At 42.4% G+C, this 21367-nt stretch overlaps 1 protein-coding gene across 6 annotated transcripts in view; it reads left to right on the forward strand.

The window, feature by feature from the left end:
- Positions 1–21367, forward strand: part of ZSWIM6 (zinc finger SWIM-type containing 6) — a 217013-nt gene that overhangs the window by 122949 nt on the left and 72697 nt on the right. For all 6 annotated transcript variants that reach the window (XM_036309319.1, XM_036309323.1, XM_036309318.1 and 3 more), the window contains exon 2: positions 7541–7897. In XM_036309319.1, coding sequence (XP_036165212.1) covers positions 7541–7897 — 357 coding nt within the window. The remainder of the gene's footprint in view (positions 1–7540; positions 7898–21367) is intronic.

Below are 21367 nucleotides of genomic sequence, written 5' to 3' on the forward strand. Positions count from 1 at the left end.
TTGCCAGCAAAATCTCCTAATATCTTTCTATGAGCTGTTTAAGCTTAGTATTAGAAATTAGGGCTAGAGGATTTAATTAACCAGCTCACAGGATACAGTCTCTTTAATTTAGGATTTCCCTTTGAGAAAAATATATAGTTGAGAAGGACTATCATATTTTAGATAACTTGGGTTTGAGTTGAGTTTATTGTCTCCATCTTGGGCCCTTAACGTGGTCAGTACTGCTAACTGGAAATTAAGCACAATTTTAATTAAAACATAGTTGTTGTTTTTTAATGGATGGTTGCAATGTGTGGTGAGTTGGATTTTGTGTGCTATAGTTCTCAGAGTTAGGAAAGGTAAAAGTTAGGTTTTGGGGGCCAATGATTAATTCATCTATTTTACCAGGGACACTTAATCAGGTATTGGTTACTATACATTTAGCCAGTGTAGTGGGTTTAGTTAACCAATGAATATACTTAGTTATGAGAGTGTTAAATGTTAACACTTTTGCATTGTTTTGACTTAGCTTAGAAAAACACAAAAAATACTCTCTCATAACCCTTGCCACCCTTTTAGCCATAACATTACATTACCTTGGTTTCTGCCTTTAATTTCCCCGGGGTTCTTTTATTTAGGAAAAGGGTAAAAGATATATTTGTGTAGGTACTACACCAGTACTTCTGTTAAATTCTTTTTCAACAAAGAATATATTACTCGAGTGCTTCATGCACAGGCTGCATATTTGTCTGAAAAGAATGTGCCCTGAAAGCAGTAGTTTTCAGTGTATATTTTATGTCTATCAGATTATTTTAGCTTAAAATAATGCTTTGAGTTTGAAACATTTTTCGGTTAACTGAGCACATACACATACAAGCACAAAATGGTATATTTTGAAACAGTTGTCTTTCCAGTCTGATGTGGGTCTCCTTTAAAATGCAACTAAAATCTAACCTTAGATATGGAAAATAAGCTCTTAAGGAAAGCTTATTCTATAATATCAGTGCAGAAATAAATATTTGCTTTCCAGAAACCTTAATTAATTCTAATTAATGTGAAATTAATGTAGATGATTTGAGTATGTGCTCATGCGTGAGAAATTTGCCCCTTAAGTGTTTCTCTGCTGAGTCTTATTAACTACTGACCTGTAAGATCCAAGTGCAAATGATGTTATTTCAAAGATGATTTGGCTAAAAGGAGTTATTTTTTCCCTTTCTTAGCAGTGCATTATAAATAGTTCTTTATCTTTCTGATCTCTTAATTATTGAGGACCTCACAGTCCTTTTGCTTACTAAATGTACACTCATGAGAAAGAGTTTAAAAGTCAGTAATGTCTAGATATAATTATGGGAAAAAAAAGTTTGATCTTGTGGACACCCTGAAAGGGTCTCAGAGATCTCTGGGTGTCCCTGGACAACACTTTGATTAATTTTAAAAAATCTCCTATTTTCTGGTTTATCTGTATGAAAATAACACTGACAAAATTAGCTATTTTGTGTTGACAGAACTTAATAGGAAAAGTGGGGAAAGAGTGCTGCATTGAGCAAAGGTATAGCTGACTGAAGTTTTTTGGTTTTGTTGTCAAACAGCAATTATCCTTCTAGTATTGCCCTACTCACCTCAAGCATTCTCAGTAGCCAAGTTTATTTTCTAAGACACGACATCAGTGAGACCCTCCTCCCCACTAAATTCAAGTAGCATAGAAAAATAAAAGTGTTATGGATGAAGGGAATGTATCCAGTACCCCTCCCCTACTGCTCCAGCTGGGAAGGGAAGGAAAGGGAAATAAAATTTAATGAGCACTTTTACTATGTGCCAGGTGCTTTACATATGTTATTTCATTTTAATCCCAAAATAACCCTAGGAGGTATTTCTAGCCACATTTTGCAAACAAATAGAGCCAGAGACGGAGATGTTAAATAGCGTGTCCAGAGCACTCAGTGTTTAAGTGACAGAGCCTGAACCAAGTCAAAGTCTCTCTATTACCAAGGCCTATACAATACTGTGCCCATGTTTCTGCTTTGTTTTTCTTCAGATTGATAATGTGAGTATTAATGTTTTATTGGGCTCAGTGGTAACATGAGGATAAAACAGTTTGACTGCCCAATGAAGTTTGTTCTCATGGGATTAACTATCTTTGATAGATTATATTTTGTAAAGTCAAATAAATATATTTATAAAAAAAGGTTTAGATAATTTCTTCAGTTTTAGTTATTTGAAAAGAAAACATCATCCATGTTTTTTCATAGACTGGAAGATTGTCTCTTTTTGTGTCCTCTATTCTGTTATATAGAACAGCTAACTATGTCACAGGAGATTTTGCCTATAACACCTGGTCACCAGGGTTTGTCAGAACTCCAGAAAGGCAGAATCCATGCTCAGGAACATTATTATGTTTCAAGTCATCCAGTACCTAAGAGATAAGACTGGTTTGGGGTAGAGAGGAGGGTGTCAGGGAAAGATGTCTTACAACCCTTTAGGGATTGTTGAGAGGAATATTCGCCTTGCTTCTCTGTGCATGCTCTGGTATGATTTAAGACCCACAGAGAGTGTACTGATGGAATTTCAAAGAACGTTTTTCAAATTGGAGAAGCCAATATACATGACTTTACTATTGTGAAGTAAAGCTAATGGAATTACTATCTATTTATTGACTCAATATTGCATAGTCTTAAAAAATAATATACCAGCTGTGGTTTACATGTATTTATGTAACTTTCCTGTTTTTAAAGTAAGTCTCTAGCAGCAATAGAGGTGCAAGTGACCTGGGGGCAAATAATTTTCTTTGAAAAAGGCTAGTAGTATAGGAGAGGAATCATTGTGGTAGCTGATAATGGAGAAAAGTAACAAAAAGTCCCACATAAAGAGTACTGCCACCTGCAGTTGTCTGTTATAGGGAGTGCTGCTTCACTCACTTGGTAACCTCCTAAATGGTCAGATGATTAGGGCAGCACAGAAGTATTTCCCAAAAATGTTTGGAATTCTTAATGGAGTTTGGGTACATGAAAGATAACCAGAATTATTTGGAAAATGAATATTCATGAAACTCCTTAATCTTTGATGATATCAGATTAATGAAGTGTTACTCTGTAAGACAAGTATATGTTCATGTGTGTCCTGACATATTTCTTAAATTGGTGGTCATAATCTATAGTAATAAAAGGGTAATATGCAAATTGGTTGGGACACCATCACAGTAATGACCGATTAGCAGGCTGCATGTGCAGCATGCGTGGTGGGTGGGGACTTGCAGCGTTGGGGATGGGGGCAGGGACTTGCAGCATTGGGGATGTGATGGCGGCTGCCACTTGCCCAGGGTCAGCCCTGGGCAAGCAACTGTGGGGACATGGGCGGGGGCAGCGGGCCCCGCAGAGGGAGGCCTGTACTCCCCACATGGCGGTGGCTGTGAGCGCTCCCGATGGCCACTGCTGTTTGCCCAGAAGGACCACAGGTTCCTTCTGCCAAGTGGCAGCAGAGTCGCTCTGCAGGGAAACCTCTGCACCAGCAGCAAAGGCAGATGAGCGAAGGAAAGCCCAGTAGTGAAGGCAGGTGAGGGAAAGTCCAAGCTCCATAGCTAAGAGCTCCTGGCCCAGTCACACCCCACCTTGGCCTCCAGCACTGCGGGTCAGGGGTCCTGAGAAAGGCAGCTCCTTCCTGCAGCTCCTTCCCATCGCCCCTCAACACCCCTCGGGTCAGAGTCAGGAATCAGTGGAGGCCTCCAGGGGCCCAGGCAACCAATGTAGGGAATTTCTTCTAGCAGCCGGACCCAATGACTCAGGCTGGAGGGAGACCCTGCAGCCAGGAGAACCCTGGAAGACGCGGTCTGCCCATCACTGGATGAGCGCACCCAATTGGTTAAGCATGGGGAAGCTCGTGGCCTATGGCTGCTGCCGCTTGCCCAGGGCCGGCCCATTTCTCCGGCAAACCGCCGATGGCCTCTGCCGCTGCAGGGGCCCGAGGCTCAGGCAATGAGGGCCAGGCGAGGCTCAGGCAAGCTGCAGTGGCTGCAATGGCTGAGGCTCAGGCAGCCGGCAGTGGCAGCAGCAGAGGCATGATGGGAGCGTCACTTGCCCCTGATCACAGTGTCGCCTCCCGCAGAGGGAGGCCAGACTGCGGCTTAGGCCTGCTCCCTGTGGGGACATCCCCTGAGGGCTCTCTCCCCCCCACCCCAGTGCATGAATTTTGTGTCTGTCCATCCGACCGGTAGCTATGACACACACTGACCACCAGGGGTCAGACACTCAGTGCAGGAGCTGCCATGATGTGCGCTGGCCATTTAAAAATAAATGGCACCACAGTCCTGACGTCAACAAACCAACACTCGGCTTCCCCCAAGTGAGACACAGGCCCAGCCACCACCCCGGAGCAACACCCCCCCAAATCACAGCCAATACTGCCATGACCCCATGGCGTAAAATGCGGCCCACACCCCAGCCAAGCCCGGAAACAGTTGCTGTGGGCGCCTGGTAATGATGTCACGTAACAACACCTGGCTTTCTCTCCCTAGCGACTAGCATCCTTGGAGTTTCTTCAGCCCAGAAACCCAACTTGCTTTATAACCAGGTGCAAACACTTTACAGCTTAACCAAATGTTTGTGAAGCATTTTCCTGTGCCTCATGTCATTTGATCCTCACAGAAATCCTGGAATAGGTAGATAGGAGACTCAGTAGAATCCTATTTTCTTTTCATTAGCAAGATGCGAATAGCGATATTAAAATAATTTCTTCTAATTAATTTCCTTTCAGTGTGCGTGAATCCGTGCACCGGGACACTAGTATTTTATAATTTGCTTTGCTTTTTAAAAAGTTTTACCATAGTAATAAATGTTTAATGAAATTGTATGATAAATTGTATATGATACCAGGAATCAATATACCTGACTTACTTTTGACTGGCACAGATCACATGAATGAAGAAGTCATTTTTGCAAAACTTTTTGAGGGCTTCATCAGTTTTCCTAAGGGCCTCTTCTTTTATAGTTAAGTCTCTTGAAGTACTTGTTAATAGCCTTAATGACAATTTAAATACTAAGTACTCTAACTCTTGAATTCTCAATTGTCTTGGCTTTCTTTGCCTGTGTGTGATTGGAGAAGTTCTCCAACATCACTTTGGAGGAGAGACAAAGATGTTGACTTGGTGGTCAAGAAGAGACATGATAGTGTTAACCTGGGAGAGATCGATTTTATAAATGGGCAGTTTATGACAACTATTTATTGTAGTAATAACTGGTTTCTTTGTACACATACATATGTGACAGATGGAAAACATTTCTTGCACTAAAATGCACAGTATGTTCTTGGAAACTTTTTTGAATTCGCTCTTATGATCCATTGATTTTTTTGTCTTATTTGTGCCTGTCACATGGATTTTTAGTTATTATAGGCTTACAGTACATCTCATCTATACTAATAAAAGCGTAATATGCTAATTAGACTGGATGTCCTTCTGGATCTCCTTCCAGACGGCCTTCCAGACAAAGCTGGGGCTGCGAGGGAAACCCGGGTCCCAGGCGCCTGCCAGTGGCTGGAGGGAAGCCCAGGTCCCCGGTGCCAGAGGGAAGCTGGTGCTGGCAGCCGGGGGAAGGAAGGCCTACTCTTGCATGAATTTTGTGCATTGGGCCTCTTAGTATATAATAAGGCAAGACTGCCCTTATTCGTTTTTGAAATGTTCATGGGTATTTACTTTGTAGTTACTTTTTCCTCATGGGAAAATACATTAACATTTTTAAAAAATATGATTGGATTTACTTTGTATCTTTTCTTTAATTATCGTTTTTCAAAAAACTTCTTGACTAAAAGAGATAAAGGAGACTGGAATATTCATTCTGAAACTCTGTGGAAGAAAACCAAAATGGATAATCTCTGAAAGAAAACTCAAGGTTATCTATCATATTACAATTCTCAAAATTTCTTATTGTGAAGCAATAATAGTAACTTCTTTTTAGAAAATACTTTTTAAGTTGATTAATTTGGTAAGAATTATTATGGCACTTTTCTCTTTCCACTAAGTGTTGCTGAATATGACTGATAAGGTCAAATTACATTACTCTGAAAGATTTCTTGTAGTTGAATAGGGTTTCTTCCAATTCTCTGGCTTAATTACCCTTCCTTGAAGAAGGGAGTAAGGGGGGTTCAGATGCCCCACATTGAACTCTAAGTGTCATCTGGCCACCATTCTCATGTCACATCTCTGCAGCTCCCCAGAGTTCCCACATGGTGAAGAACCTTTGTGAATAAAGGGGAATCTAAAGAAATGGTGACGGGCTCGGTGGATTTTATTCAAGTAGTATAGGTAGTGGAAGGCTGAGAGTGAGCAAGGGCTTTATTTTTTAACTTCGTTTCTTCCAGGCACTTGATTCCTTAGGTCATGTGACCTGGAGTTCCTAAAGGGGTCCCATACCCTTAAGGTTTATCCCTGGCCTCTGAATGTGGCTTTCAGGGAGGGAAGATGGAACTAATTGGCTGTACAAAATAAAATTTAGGATAACCTTCCAAACACAGTAAGGGAAGAGGCATGAGGAGGAATTGTCCCCTGGCCAAACAGGCCAGGACTGACAGGTGACAGTGGTGATGGAAGGCAGTTTTTAGTTGACTGTAAGCTGTAGCTATGGCTCTCCAAGGGGGAATTGTTGCCTGTGTGGGGTAAATGTCTCATCTCTGGACCATTATTAGCAGTGTCCACGTGGCTGTCGGTCTGGGAGATTGTGGAGGATTCCTGTGTGGTTCTAAGTTTAAGATACAAGGCCTCTAAGGCCCCTTGCCACTTGGTGATTTTTTTATGCCTGTGTGTGTGTGTGTGTGTGTGTGTGTGTGTGTGTGCGCGCGCGCGCGCACGTGTGTCTGCGCGCACGTCGCACTCAAGCATGAGTATTTAACAACTTCTGTACCAGCTTTAACTCTATAATGTGAAAGAAAATAGTCGTTATTAGCTACTTAGGTATGGTATGCATGAGATTTGTTGGGCTTTGCAGTTCCATCAGCAGACACTCATATTGCTATATTGGGGGATATGTATGCATGCTATAGAAAGGATTATTAATTAAAACTTTTTTTCTGGTCACTGTGAAAGGGAACCTCCTCAGAGTTGCAGAGTTGGTTGAAGGAGACTAGTGGCTGCCTAGAATAAAGATGGAGGGAAAGGAGGAGTTTGTTGAGAAGAAAGCTGAGCTGGCCTACTCTACTTTAAAAAGTTAAAAAGGAAGAACACCACTGATCTAAGGAATTTTTATCCAGTATTCCACAGATTTGGAGTAGAGTAATGATGGCTTATTAGTTCTATAATCTATTTTCTAAAGGAATTATAGTGATATATGCAATAAGTGCTTTCATATGGCTCTGTAAAATATTTCAGATGTCTGTTAAATACCATTTATTTTTTACCTTTAAGATGTGGGAGTAGGTGTAGGGTGGGGTTTGAGTGGCCTGAATGTATTCACTTGAAAATCAAAGCTGTCATGTTTGTTTCTTGCTGCCATGAAGTACTACACATTTCAAAGAATTAGAATATTTCATAGCATTTGAATACAGAAGCTAAAGTCTCTCCTCCCTTTCTTTCATTTAGGTTTCCACTTGAGTGGCACAGTAACAGAACCTGCAATACAATCGGAGCCAGAAACTGTTTGCAACGTGGCCATCAGCTTTGATCGTTGCAAGATTACCTCAGTGACCTGCAGCTGTGGAAACAAGGACATATTTTATTGTGCCCATGTTGTGGCACTGTCTTTATATCGCATTCGCAAGCCAGATCAGGTCAAATTACATCTTCCCATTTCAGAAACTCTCTTTCAAATGAATAGAGACCAACTACAAAAGTTTGTACAGTATTTGATCACAGTGCACCACACAGAAGTTTTGCCAACTGCTCAGAAATTAGCAGATGAAATTCTATCCCAGAATTCAGAAATTAACCAAGTTCATGGTGAGTATAGATATTCATTCTGTAGATTTCTTCTGGACTTTTTTTTGTTTATAAGTTCAACTCCTCATAAAAATGAATTAAATGTAAGTTAGATCATCAGCATTGCTCTTATTAGATAGCAGAGAGAATTATAAGTGTGTGTGTGTGTGTGTGTGCGCACGAGCGCACATGCTTTATATATTTATTATTGATTTCAGAGAGGGAGAAAGAGATAGAAACACCAATGATGAGAGATAATCATTGATCAGCTGCCTCCTGTGTGCCCCCCCAACTGGGGGTTGAGCCCACAACCCAGGCATGTGCCCTGACCAGGAATCGAACCGTGACCATAGGCCAACGTTCAACCACTGAGCCATGCTGGCCGGGCCTACGTTTGTTTTGCATTTTAAAACAGTTCAGTTTTTGGGAGGCTCCTGGGGTTCGAGGTGGCTGGCTATTCTCTTTTTTGGGTAATCACGAAATAGCCACCTGGAAATTAATTCTCAATTCTCACAGGTACGGAAGCAGACTTTCGTTAGAGCTGGTCCATAGCTATAAGTAAGCTGGCTTATATAAAATGTCAGAGTGGTAAAAATCAGGTTTTTAAAAAATAAAGTGATTGAAGCTTTTGTTAGCTATAAAAAATTACTAGATTTATCTGTTCCTAGGAATTTATATTCTAGCCGCAGGGAATGGTGGGTGTAACCTTTTCATTTTACATATTTTAATACCACAAATGGTTAAGAGCACAGCCTCTGGGTATCAGGCACCCTGGGGCCCTGGAGTAGGGTGGGTGGGTTTATTTCCCCTTCCCTCCTCATGGTCCAGCCTGGGGCAGCCCAAGGATGACTGGGAAACATGGAAGGGCCGTAGTTCTCCACTGAAATGTGCCACTGCTTTCACTCCAGTAAGCCTTGGGCCAGGGTGTGTGTGAGGTCCGAGCCTTTCAGCCCATGACCCCTGAGTCAAAGGGCACCGGCGGGTTTTCCCCAACTGCTGGTGGAGGTTAGGGAGGCCAAGGGAAGGGGTTCAAGGGGTCTGACCTTGCCGCCCCCCCCCCCCCACCTCCCCCTCCCAGGTTGCTGGGCTGCTCCAGGTCTCTGAATTCCAAATGAGAGTAACAGTAAAACTATTTGTTGCTGCCTCGCTCTTTTTGAATTGTCCTTGGAAAGGGTCAGAACCTCGGAGAGGGGATTGGGGCTCTCAAGGTTGCACTTGATCCCGATGGTGTTCTGCTTTAGGGTTTTCATTTGAGACCAGGACCCTGCTTTCCAATGGGCTTTAATTCAGGGTGAGAAGAGGCTGAAAGCCAGGAAGTGGTTTGTTGAAGGATTGATGAATCCCGTATCTCTTCTGCTTTGATAGACTTCCAGGAGGTGTGGGGGTAGCAGGACCGGGTCTGCACGTATTGGTAATGCACTAATCGTATTTTTTCCACCAAGACTCAAACCCCATTGAGGCATGGAAGCCTCTTAAGCTTCCTGTCCCCTCTGGCCCTCTGAGCCACTCCTGTTGCCAGTCCACAGGACTTGGGGGGTTTTTGTTATGCATTGGGGTTATCTAGGGAAGAATTTGAGACACTGGAGACTACTTTTAAATTTAGGTTAGTTATTAAAATAATTTTGTTAGGAGGAAGTATTCCTTCATTGGTGGAGTTCAACTAAAAAATACCCAATCTATATTCCAGAAATGCCTCTTTCACAGTGAGAAGCAGCTCCCTTGAGGAGGTGCAACAAGTGGGCTGGAATTACCTGAAGAGGTCAGAGGGGGAGGCGGCCCTCAGCCCCAGACCCAGTCAGCCTGCTGGGAGAGGACAGAGAAGAAAAAAAAACACAATTCAGTTTTGTGCATTTTACTAGCTACCACATAGCCTTTTATGCTTAGAAAAATATTTCATTTGTTAAAGCTTGGCTTTTATATTTGGTAAAATTTCATCAAATACTAGATATTAGTTGTGGAAAACACTTATTTAACCATTTTATTTACCCATGTCAACTATTATCAGTAAACTGACTTCTGCATGCTCAGAATTTTTTTTTCTGTTTTCTTTAAAAATTTATTTTCCAAGGCAGAAAGTTTGTGACAGAATGCCTCAAAGTAAGAAAATAAATTATTTTTAGAAAAATATTGCAACTTGTTTATAGAGAGATTAGGATATGGCTATCATGAATAAGACATCGCCAAAAGGTTTTCTTTTGTACGTTGAACATGTGATTTCATTTATTTGTAAACACATTTACCAACTATTTATTTTGTGCATTGTAAATACGTTGACTCACAAGAATATATGCACAACTTTTCACAAATAGACATATCACCTATTTCATATATATTACATTAGGATAGGATAAATAATATTGTTAAATTATAGGTTGCTGTGCTTTTAAAACATTTAAACATAATTTCTGAAAGTTTTAAAAAAACATTTTGAAGACTGTGACAGTCTTGAGTAAGCAGTTTAGGGGCCTAACATTTTTACATTTCTTTAGTTGTATTGATTTGAGATACAGGGCCAGTCACTCAGTCCTATTGTTTTAGGTTTTCTTCAAAGTCATTACTTGATATATAGCAAATATAAATGTTTAAGGAAAGCAGTTGGAGATCATTTCTTAAAAACTTTAAATTGTGAGATATAACACACAGAAAAGTGCATAAAATACAAATTGCAGATTAACAAAGCAAACCAACACCCAGGCCAACAAATAGGCCACTCTCAGCACTGTCCATTAGAAATATAAGAGCCACATGTGTAATTTGAACTATTCTAGTAGCCTCATTTAAAACTAAACAAGTAAAATTAATTTTAATATGGGTTTTATTTATCTCAGTATATCCAAAATATTGATTCAACATCTTCATATTAATATCACAATATTCATAAGTATCAATTCAACATAAATATTGATATATTTTACCCTTTTTTCATATTAAGTCTTTGAAATCTGGTGTCTGTTTTACACTTTCAGCACATCTTAAATCACACTATAGTCACATTGCAAGTTCTCAATAGCCACATGTGGCTAGTGACTACCTTATTGGACAGCACAACTGTAGAGTGTTCTAGGTACAAGAACAGCACTATTGTCCATTCCACTGTTAATAGACCTTGTTGTTTTGAATAGAGCTGCTCCAAGCATACTTTTACAAGTCTCTGGGTGCCATAAGATATTTTTAACATGGTTTTTAAGTCAGGAAAACCGGCATAGCCATGTTTCTGTTAGTACTCCCCATATCAGGCTCAGCTTTATTAAAGTAGCTGTCTTAACGTGTGTAGAGCATTTTACTTGGTAGAGTCTACCAATCTATACTAATAAAAGGGTAATATGCTAATTAGACTAGGAGACCTTCTGGGAGATCTTCCAGACTTCCTTCTGGGCAAAGCCATGGTGGCGGGGCCGAGGCATAGGCAGTTAGGGGTGATCAGGCCGGCAGGGGAGGGCAGTTGGGGGCGAGCAGGCCAGCGAGGGGACAATTGGGGGTGATCAGTCCAGCAGGGGTGGGCAGTTAGGGGTGATCAGGACAGAAGGGGGGGCAGTGGGAGTTGATCAGGCTGGCAGGCAGAGGGGCTAGGGGCGATCAGGCAGGCAGGCAGGTGAGTGGTTAGAAGCCAGCGGTCCCAGATTGCGAGAGGGATGTCCGACAGCCAGTTTCAGACATCCCCCGAGGGGTCCCAGATTGGAAAGGGTGCAGGCCAGGCTGAGGGACACCCACCCCTGTGCATGAATTTCGTGCACTGGGACACTAGTCCTATATAATAAAGATCTAATATGCTAATTAGACCGGCTGGTGGAACGACCTTCCTGAACGACCAGTGGGCCGGGGTGGCGGGGCTATGAGGCAGCTGGGGCAGCTGGGAGGGCCGAGTCCCTTGCATGAATTTTGTGCATCGGGCCTTTAGTGTTGAATAATAGCATTGTAAACAACTCTGCCACAGAAGTACCTTGGACCCACCCAGACCACATGTACTCAACGACTTTTGCAAGTTGGCTTCTGTTGTCATAGCGTATGTCTCAATCTTGAAAATTCAGGCCAGCTAACAAATCATTTCAGAGATTTCTCACGAGCCCTATTGTGGCTTCCTACTAAATTGTTCATGGAGGCAGAAGAATCTATAATAATAAAAGTGTAATATGCTAATTAGACTGGACATCCTTCCAGATGACCTTCTAGGCGAAGCCAGGGCTGCGAGGGAAGCCCGGGTCCCAGGTGCCTGCTGGTGGCCAGAGGGAAGCCCAGGTCTTGGGTGCCTGCCAGCAGCTGGAGGGAAGCCTGGGTCCCGGGTGCCTGAGGGAAGCTGGTTCTGGCAGCCGGGGGAAGGAAGGCCTACTCTTGCACAAATTTTGTGCATCAGGCCTCTAGTAGGATCTAATATGTCTTCAAACTTCTATGCATTCTCTTTTTTTCTTTTTATATATATATTATTACAGAGAGAAAGGGAGAGGGATAGAGAGTTAGAAACATTGATGAGAAATAAACATGAATCAGCCGCCTCCTGCTTGCCCCCGACTGGCGATGTGCCTGCAACCAAGGTACATGCCTTGACCGGAATCGAATCTGGGACCCTTCAGTCCACAGGCCAACACTCTATCCACTGAGCCAAACCAGTTAGGGCTCTTCTTAATTCATTAGGGTCACTTTGTTCTCTGAGTTTTAGTTTAACCAGAAGTCCACACCAACAGTCAGCTGTTCATTCTGTATTTGTCTTCCTTGTTTGGATAGCAGCCTCCAAAGTTTCATTTCTTAAAAGCTTTTAAAATTCATTTCTATGTTGAAGTTGTGGGACTAATGAAACAGTGTAAACTAAAGTTGGGTGCAGAATGTGTTCACATGGCATATTTCTTTCAGAGTTTCTAAAATTGGAAGAAAAATATATCTAAGGAAATATCAAGTGCAGAATGCAGGTTAGCTTCAGACTCAATGTGATTTTCAAGTAACTTTTTTGGATGAGAGCAGTGAACTGGAGCAGTTTCTCTCACCAGCTTTCTCTTCATTAAATTATCATCAGATTTCTCCCAGCCTGGAAATGGGCCAATTACATGAGCTGCCTTCCTACTGCTTTCCATTCTAGTGACAAGTGGTAAAAAAGAAGAGAGGTAGGAAGTAGGCCATGACCTTAAGTGATGAAATGGGAAATCTGCTCCCTGGAGGGTCTTATTGTAACTGTTAAATTAATGACTTAGTAGGGATGGGATTAAAAGTGTTTTTCAGTTATTTGACTACATGGTCCCATTGCCTCCAAACATCGTACATAAAGCATTCTTTAACCTGTTTTTAAAAGCAGTACATTTTTGTATGGTTTTGTGGGTGTATTTTTTCTTTAAGAAAGATGGCTGGAATGTGAATATTGGGAAGAATATCTTAAAGACAATAGGTTTAGCTTATCCAAATTTATTTTAGAAAAAGTCCTAATTTGTAAGTAAATGCAATTTGGTAGTAGATTTTTCGTTTTCCTAGTGAACTTATCCTAATGCTTCTCAAAATTCTATTAGTTGCTTTTCATTATTTTGAATATTTAAAAAAATTATATATTTTTTTATTGAAAGGGTGAGGGAGAGAGCAATAGAAACATCAATGATGAGAGAATCATTGATCAGATGCCTCCTGCACGACCCCTGCTGGGGATTGAACCTGCAGCCCCGGTATGTGTTCTGACGGGGAATTGACTGTGACCTTCTGGTTCATAGGTTGACACTCAACCACTGAGCCACACCAGTCAGGCTGAATATTTTATTTTTAAAAGAATTTTATCCTGAGGAATTAAAAACTTCTTCAAGTCTATTTCATGTACTTTGTTCCTCACAATTTCCTTATAAACTAGACATTGGGAATTTGTACCTGCAGTAGTTTCTAGATGAAGAAATGGGTTAGTGACCCATCTCAAAGTCACAGGTAGGAAAGGCAGTTGGAATGTAGATTTAGTCACCATAATAGTTCAGTTCTTATTAGTAGGCTTTTTTTACATTTCTTTGTTTCTATAAAATTTTCCATGTTAACTTTGATTATATTATAAAATTAACCACTGTATGCTAAATAGTGGCTGTAAGATAGTAAATGTTAATGGCTGTCCAGAGAAATTGCCAGTTACAGTTTTGTGTTTTTTTAAATATATATTTTTCCATCACCATTTATCACCCCTGTGTCCTCCTCCTCCCCTCCCACCCTCACAGGCACCACACTTTTGTCTGTGTCCATGAGTTCTTTATCTTTTTTCTTTTTTGCTGAATCCCTCCATCCACCCAACCTGACCCCCAAGCTACCAGCCTGCTCTCTATCTATGAATCTGTTTCTATTTTGCTTGTTAGTTCAGTTTGTTCATTAGATTCCACATATGAGTGAAATCATATGGTGCTTGTCTTTTTCTCTGACTGGTTTATTTCACTTAGCATAATGCTCTCCAGGACCATCCATGCTGTCCCAAAGGGCAATTTTTTTTTTTTTTTTTACAGCCGAGTAGAGTAGTTAGTATTTTATTGTATAAATGTACCATAGCTATTTTATCTACTCATCTAGTGATGGAGGACACATTGGCTGCTTTCAAATCTTGGACACTTTTGCATTTTTTTAAAATATGTTTTTTATTGATTTTAGAGAAGAAGGGAGAGGGGAGAGAGAAATAGAAACATCAATGATGAGAGAGGATCATTGATCAGCTGCTTCTTTTACACCCCACACTGGGGATCAAGCCCGCAACGTGGGCATGTGCCCTCGACCAGAATTGAACCCAGGACCCTTCAGTCCGTAGGCCAACACTCTATCCATTGAGCCAAGCCAGCTAGGGCCAGTTTTGCATTTTTTTTAAAAGCAAAATTATTTTTTTTTTAAATATATTTTATTGATTTTTTACAGAGAGAAAGGGAGAGAGATAGAGAGTCAGAAACATCGATGAGAGAGAAACATCGATTAGCCGCCTCCTGCACATCTCCCACTGGGGAGGTGCCCGCAACCCAGGTACATGCCCCTGACCGGAATCGAACCTGGGACCCTTCAGTCCGCAGGCCGACGCTCTATCCACTGAGCCAAACCGGTTTCGGCAAAAGCAAAATTATTTACTCTTGGTTTTATATTCTAATTAAACTTTCCAGCTTCCATACTCTTAGAAAAGAGGCTGGTGTCTTTGCTAAGTACTTATTTAGGAATTTGCTGATTTCTAAGTGCTTACTCACTTTTTTAGTCACTTCAACTCAGCCTTTTCTGGCACTGATGGTGAAACAAAACTGGTGGTTGATATAATTAGCAAATATATATTCTATAGGAGAGAATAAAGACTAATTTTTCCTCATATGTAAAATGCTCATTATCTTCTCTAACAATTTTGTAAGAATTTTAATGATGTAACATATGCATATATAATAACAAATAATCCTATCTAATAAAAGAGAAACATGGTAATTAGCGTACGTCCACTACCCTTCCCATTGGCTAAATCAGGGCGATATGCAAATTAACTGCCAGCCAAGATGGCGGCCGGCAGCCAGGCAGCTTGAAGCTAACATGAGGCTTGCTTGCTTCAGTGATGGAGGAAACCAACGTTCCCCACCTGCCTTGCCGGCCTCTGAGCTTGCAGTTTGAAACATTGTTACAAATATAGAAGCTAAACAAAACCCCAGAAACCTGCTTTCAGCCCGCTGGGATCTCAGAGCTGGAGTTGATACAGTGTTTCGATTATAGAACCCAAACAAACCAGATACCTGCTTTCAGCAGCAGAGGCCTCAGAGCTGGAGCCAGAGCTAAAGCTGGCCCAGAATAAAAAAGAAAAAGAAAAAAAAGGAGCGGTTGGGAGCTTCAGTCACCCGCCAGCCTGAAAACAGCCCTCAGCCCCTCACCCAGACTGTCCAGGCACCCCAGTGGGGACCCCCACCCTGATCCAGGACACCCTTCAGGGCAAACCAGCCGGCCCCCACCCATGCATCAGGCCTCTATCCTATATAGTAGAAGGGTAATATGCCTCCCAGCACCAGGATCAGCAGAGCCGAGAGGCCTCCCGGCACCGGGATCAGCGTGACGGGGCAGCGCCCAAACTCCCTGATCGCCCTGCGGCTCTGTGTGTGACGGGGGGCAGGGCCACAACCTCCCTATCCACCCTGCTCTGTTCGTGACAGGGGAAGGCGCCCCAACCCCCTGATCAGCCCTGCTCTGTGCCTGATAGGGGGGAGCTCCCCAACCCCCTGATTGCCCTGCGGCTCTGTGTGTGACAGGGTGCGGCGCCCCAACCCCCTGATCGGCCCTGCTCTGTGTGTGACAGTGGCGGCACTCCAACCCCCCCACCCCCACGGGCCCTGCTCTGTGTGTGATGGGGTAGAGCCATAACCTCCCCATCGGCCCTGCCCTGAGTGTGGCAGTGGCGGCACCCCAACCCCCTGATCGGCCCTGCTCTGTGGGTGATAGAGGATGGTGCCCCAACCCCCTGATCCACCCTGCTCTGTGTGTGACGGGGCGGTGCCCCAACACCCCTATCGGCCCTACTCTGTGAGTGACGGGGGAGCTCCTCAACCCCCTGATCAGCCCTGCTCTGTGGGTGATAGAGGGCGGCGCCCCAACCCCCTGATGGACCCTGCTCTGTGCGTGACAGGGGGGAGCTCCCCAACCCCCTGATTGGCCCTGCTCTGTGCGTGACAGGGTACAGAGCCCCAACCCCCCCGATGGGCCCTGCTCTGTGCGTGACAGGGGGAAGCGCTCCAACCCCCTGATTGGCCCTGCTCTGTGCATGACGGGGTGGTGCCGCAACCTCCCCATCGACCCTGCCTTGAGTGTGACAGGGGGTGGTGCCCCAACCCCCCAATCGGCCCTACCCTGAGTGTGACTGAGGGTGGCATCGCAACCTCCCGATCCAACCTGCTATGTGCATGACAGGGGGTGGCGCCCCAACTCCCCAATCTGCCCTGCTCTGAGCCTGACCAGGGGCTGCACATAGGGATTGGGCCTGCCCTCTGCCACCCGGGAGCAGGCCTAAGCCAGCAGGTCGTTATCTCCAGAGGGGTCCCAGACTGCTAGAGGGCACAGGCCGGGCTGAGGGACCCCCCTCCCCCCCCGAGTGCTCAAATTTTTGTGCACCGGGCCTCTAGTCTATAATAATAAAAGGGTAATATGCTAATTAGACCGGACATTCTTCCAGGCACCATTCCAGATGTCCAGGGCCAGAGAGAAGCAGCCCGGGTCCCTGGTGTCTGCCAGTGGCCAGAGGGAAGCAGCGTGGGTCCCGGGTGCTGGAGGGAAGCCAGTGCCGGCAGCCAGGGGAAGGAAGGCCTACTCTTGCACGAATTTTCGTGCATCAGGCCTCTAGCAATAGTAATAATATAACCTAATATAACCAAGTTTACCTCCTGTTGCGATTTCTGTAAGAAGCTTCTCATAGTTAAGAAGAGAGAAGAAACCAATTGGGGGATGGATGATTATTAGAAGTCAGCTTGCTTTTCTCCGACTTAGTGGTGCATATTTCCTCTTTTACTTTTTCTCTTGTGCTCGTCTTTTAGTGACCTTTTTATGGGCTAGTCCAGGGTTGGGCAAACTTTTTGACTCGAGGGCCACAGTGGGTTCTTAAACTGGACCGGAGGGCCGGAACAAAAGCATCGATGGAGTGTTTGTGTGAACTAATATAAATTCAAAGTAAACATCATTACATAAAAGGGTATGGTCTTTTTTTTTTTAGTTTTATTCATTTCAAACCGGACGGATCCGGCCCGTGGGCCGTAGTTTGCCCACGGCTGGGCTAGTCTGTACTGGGCAGATGACAACAAAAAGTGACAGACTGAGGGGAGGCTGTGACATTGGAACAGTGGGGAAGGGGGTTTATTTCCAGGGCCTAACGAATCCTAAAAGTAGGCTAGACTCATCCCTTACTAACTGCCATATGCCCAAATATACCATCTCAGTCAGCCAGATGTAGAAGGGATGTATTCACATGTCCATGAGGGTTGGCACATCTCTTTCACTTCTGATTTTGTGACTTTTTGTAGTAGTATTTCTGCAGAAATCCAGGAGGCGCCTGTGATCCATACTGCAAAGGTGTACCTCTTGTACTTCTACCCAGATGTGTTTGTATAATTTTCTTAGATCAGATATTCAATTTGTTTGAGAGTGGTTCTTACTTATGAAACTAACACCATCAATTCCATTCATGCTGACTGTCTCACTAAACTTAGCCTCTGAATGCCTCTGTCTCTCCATGTCTTATATATCAATCTATTCAGGCTCCCCCAGATATTACCAAACAAACACAAACTTATTCAGTCCCATGTTCATGTGTAACTTATGTGTAGTTGATTGTAAGCTCCATCAGGGTCAAAATTATGACCTGTGTATCATGGTAGCCTTCCTAAGGACAATATTTAATAGAGCCATGCCTGGGTAGCTCAGTTGCTTAGGGTGTCATCCTGATATGCCAAGGTTGTGGGTTCAATCACTGGGCAGGGCACATACAAGAATCAACCAATGAATGCATAAGTAAGTGGTACAACAAATCAATACTTCTCCTCCCTCTCCCTCTTTCTCTCTTCCCTCCTCTTTAAAAATCAATCAATAAATTTTTAAAAAAGTAATAGGCACAAGCAATTTGTTAAGCAAAAAGTAGCACTTATTTTTTTCATTTCATTTTGTTCTTCGTATAAATTTGGAGATTTTTTCTTATAGACATACATGTTCCAAATCTAACATTGAGAGATAGTTGGAGTTGTTTGGAGGCTTCATGTCACATCTTTCTTCCTTTTGTTTTCCTGTGGATGGTCATATTCATTATTATTGCACTTGCTTTTGCTATTTGCAACCAGTTTTTGCAAGTATCCTAGGGAGTTAATTTAGTTATTACAAGCATATACTTTATACTGTAGAACATTCTGACATTTGACAGTTGGTGAAACAAAGGTCTGATCAACTGGTGGTCAGTATAATTAGCAAATACATTCTGAAGGAGAAAATAAAGATGCTTTAAATATATTATCTCAAAGTGCAGTAATGTGAAATTTAAAATTTTTAAAAATAAGACTATCTTGGAAAAATGTATGGTAGTATAGAAGTATGTGAACATGAAAAGACAAGTCCTCATTGGCTCCCCACTCCCAGTAGCTTCCTCCTCTGTCTCCAGTAACACCCTACTCCCCCAAGGCAACCACTGTTGACAGTGTGGTTTATATTCCTTGAGGCAATTTTCTTTGTGCGCACACATATGTATTCTAAAAACAGTTTAGAAAACATTTTTCTGCAGTTTGCTTTTTCTCTCAATATTTGTGAATATCTTTTTATGTTAGTATAAATAGGTCTATTACTGTTTTAAATTTTGTGTAATATTTTATAGAATGGATATATTTACCCATTAACCTACTGAATGATTTTTGAAGTTGTTTGCATTTTTTTCTGACTATATACAGTGCTGCTGAGACCATCCTTTGTGTGTGTGTGTGTGTGTGTGTGTAATTTTGAATAATAATAGTAGTAAAAATTTCTTAGCAGTAGAAATGCCAGAGCAAGTGGTATATGCATTTTGAGTTTTAGCCTTATTGCCCAACGAGGGGCCCAGTGCACTAATTCGTGCACCTTGAAAGGCTGTGGTGGGCACAGGGGCGGGTCTCAGCTCTTCCCCCGCGCCCCCAGTCAGTCCTTCCCGCCACAGCTCCTGGTCCCCTGTCTGCCGGCAGGACCACTCCCGCCACCGCTCCCACGTGCTGATGGTGCTGGCCCCGCTCACATCCTCTGATGGCACGGAGCAATTGGGGCCGGCACTGTCAGCGGGTGCAAGCACCCGGCGGGACCGTGGTGTGCAGGAGCAAAGAATTTACAGTAACCACCAGAGGCTTGACCCGATGACAGCGACTGGTGCCCCACCTTGGTCTGGTGCCCCTGCTCACCTGCTCCACCACCCCGCCATGGCCGATGCCCACCATGTTCTGTGCTCTGCTGCCTGCTGCGGACGCCCACCATTTTGCGCATGTCCCCTGGTGGTCAGCACATGTCATAGCAACCAATTGTTCAGTTCGGTTTTCCCACCGTTTGGCCTATTTGCATATTAGTGTTTTATATATAGATTTTCCTCTAAAAATTAATAAAATATATAATTTTATATAATATATAAAATTAATTAAATATATAGATTTTACTCTTAAGTTTTAACTAAAACTTGATGATTTCATAGTATGATTTAAATGTGGGTTTTCTTAAATTGATGGAATATACAGTCATGTACAGGTGATACTTTTTCCTTCACATGAAAAAAATATATTATTTACCAAAAGAGGAATAATCTTAGAACTTAACTCTTAATTTGGAGGAGTTACATCTCTTACTCAAGAGGAATTTGCTAGGGTAATGCAAAGCCCAATACTCTTCCTCCTTTTCTTTTCACCTCCAAATTTTGCCTTTCCTTACATCCTGTAGTCATCCTTGACATTGCCCCAACTTTCATAATTTATAAAGGATTGCTACCAGCTGCAATTAGCTTCCTCAGCATCCCTCTCTCCTTTAACTAACCCTAAGTATCTCCATGTTGGCTGGATGAGCTTATACATGGGTTTCTTGTACCTCCCACTATAGGACTGTTCAGAGGGTTTAGGAACGTTAGAAGTTAGACAGCCTAAGTTAAAATAGTGGGGATAAGTAACTAATTCTCTTCAGGTCTCAATTTTCTTATTTGTAAAATATGGACAATAAAGAGTGCCTATTTCATAAGGTCAGGAAGGTTAAAGGAGTAAATACGAGTAGTTCTTACCACCATTATTGTGATGTGGTAATTGGCATGAGTCTTCATAGGCAGTGATAGATAACTGAGGAAGATATTTGTGAACCAGTTTTTAAAACCATCTTTTAAAATAATCTGAACAACCCTTTCTTGAAGAAGATTGAAAAACATTGTAGATATCTTTTAATAAATTTGAAGAGTTGGATTATGTAAAATTGAGACTTTCTGAGAACATTTCTTTTAAATATTTATATTTGTGTATCAAATAATTATTAATACATTTATTAGCTAATTAATGGAACATGATTTACCTGTTATGCACTCTGTTTATCCTCTGCATTTTTAAATGAGCATTGGAGAATGTACAAATACTTCATTGCTCTTTGTCCCTATAAAAATACATGATTATTTCTGTACATGAATAAGTATATTATTGAACTTCTGAAGTAAATTAGATGATAATAAAAGATGAATAATACAATTAGATGAGAGGAAAATAATAGAGGAGGAGTTATAAACCCTGACAGGCCTATTTTAGTTCCCTGAGATATATGCTGATTACAGTGCTACTTCTTTCCTTCCTTGGCATTTAGCTGAAGGGAAGGTGGCTTGTTTAGGGAGCAGAGCTGGCACATGACAGGGCTCCCTAAGTCATTAGCTCCATGATAAAGAAATCAGGTTGTCCTCTAACAGCTTCTGGAGAGGATATCACACTGTATCATGGCAATAGAATTACATGGACTGACCATTGAGAATAGAAGGTGATGAAGGATCTGTCTGTTTCAGCTACCACAAAACTATAAATTGAAATTAGTCACTACTTTGAA

This window comes from Myotis myotis, unplaced genomic scaffold (genome assembly GCF_014108235.1).
Source record: "Myotis myotis isolate mMyoMyo1 unplaced genomic scaffold, mMyoMyo1.p scaffold_m19_p_5, whole genome shotgun sequence".
NCBI lineage: Eukaryota > Metazoa > Chordata > Mammalia > Chiroptera > Vespertilionidae > Myotis > Myotis myotis.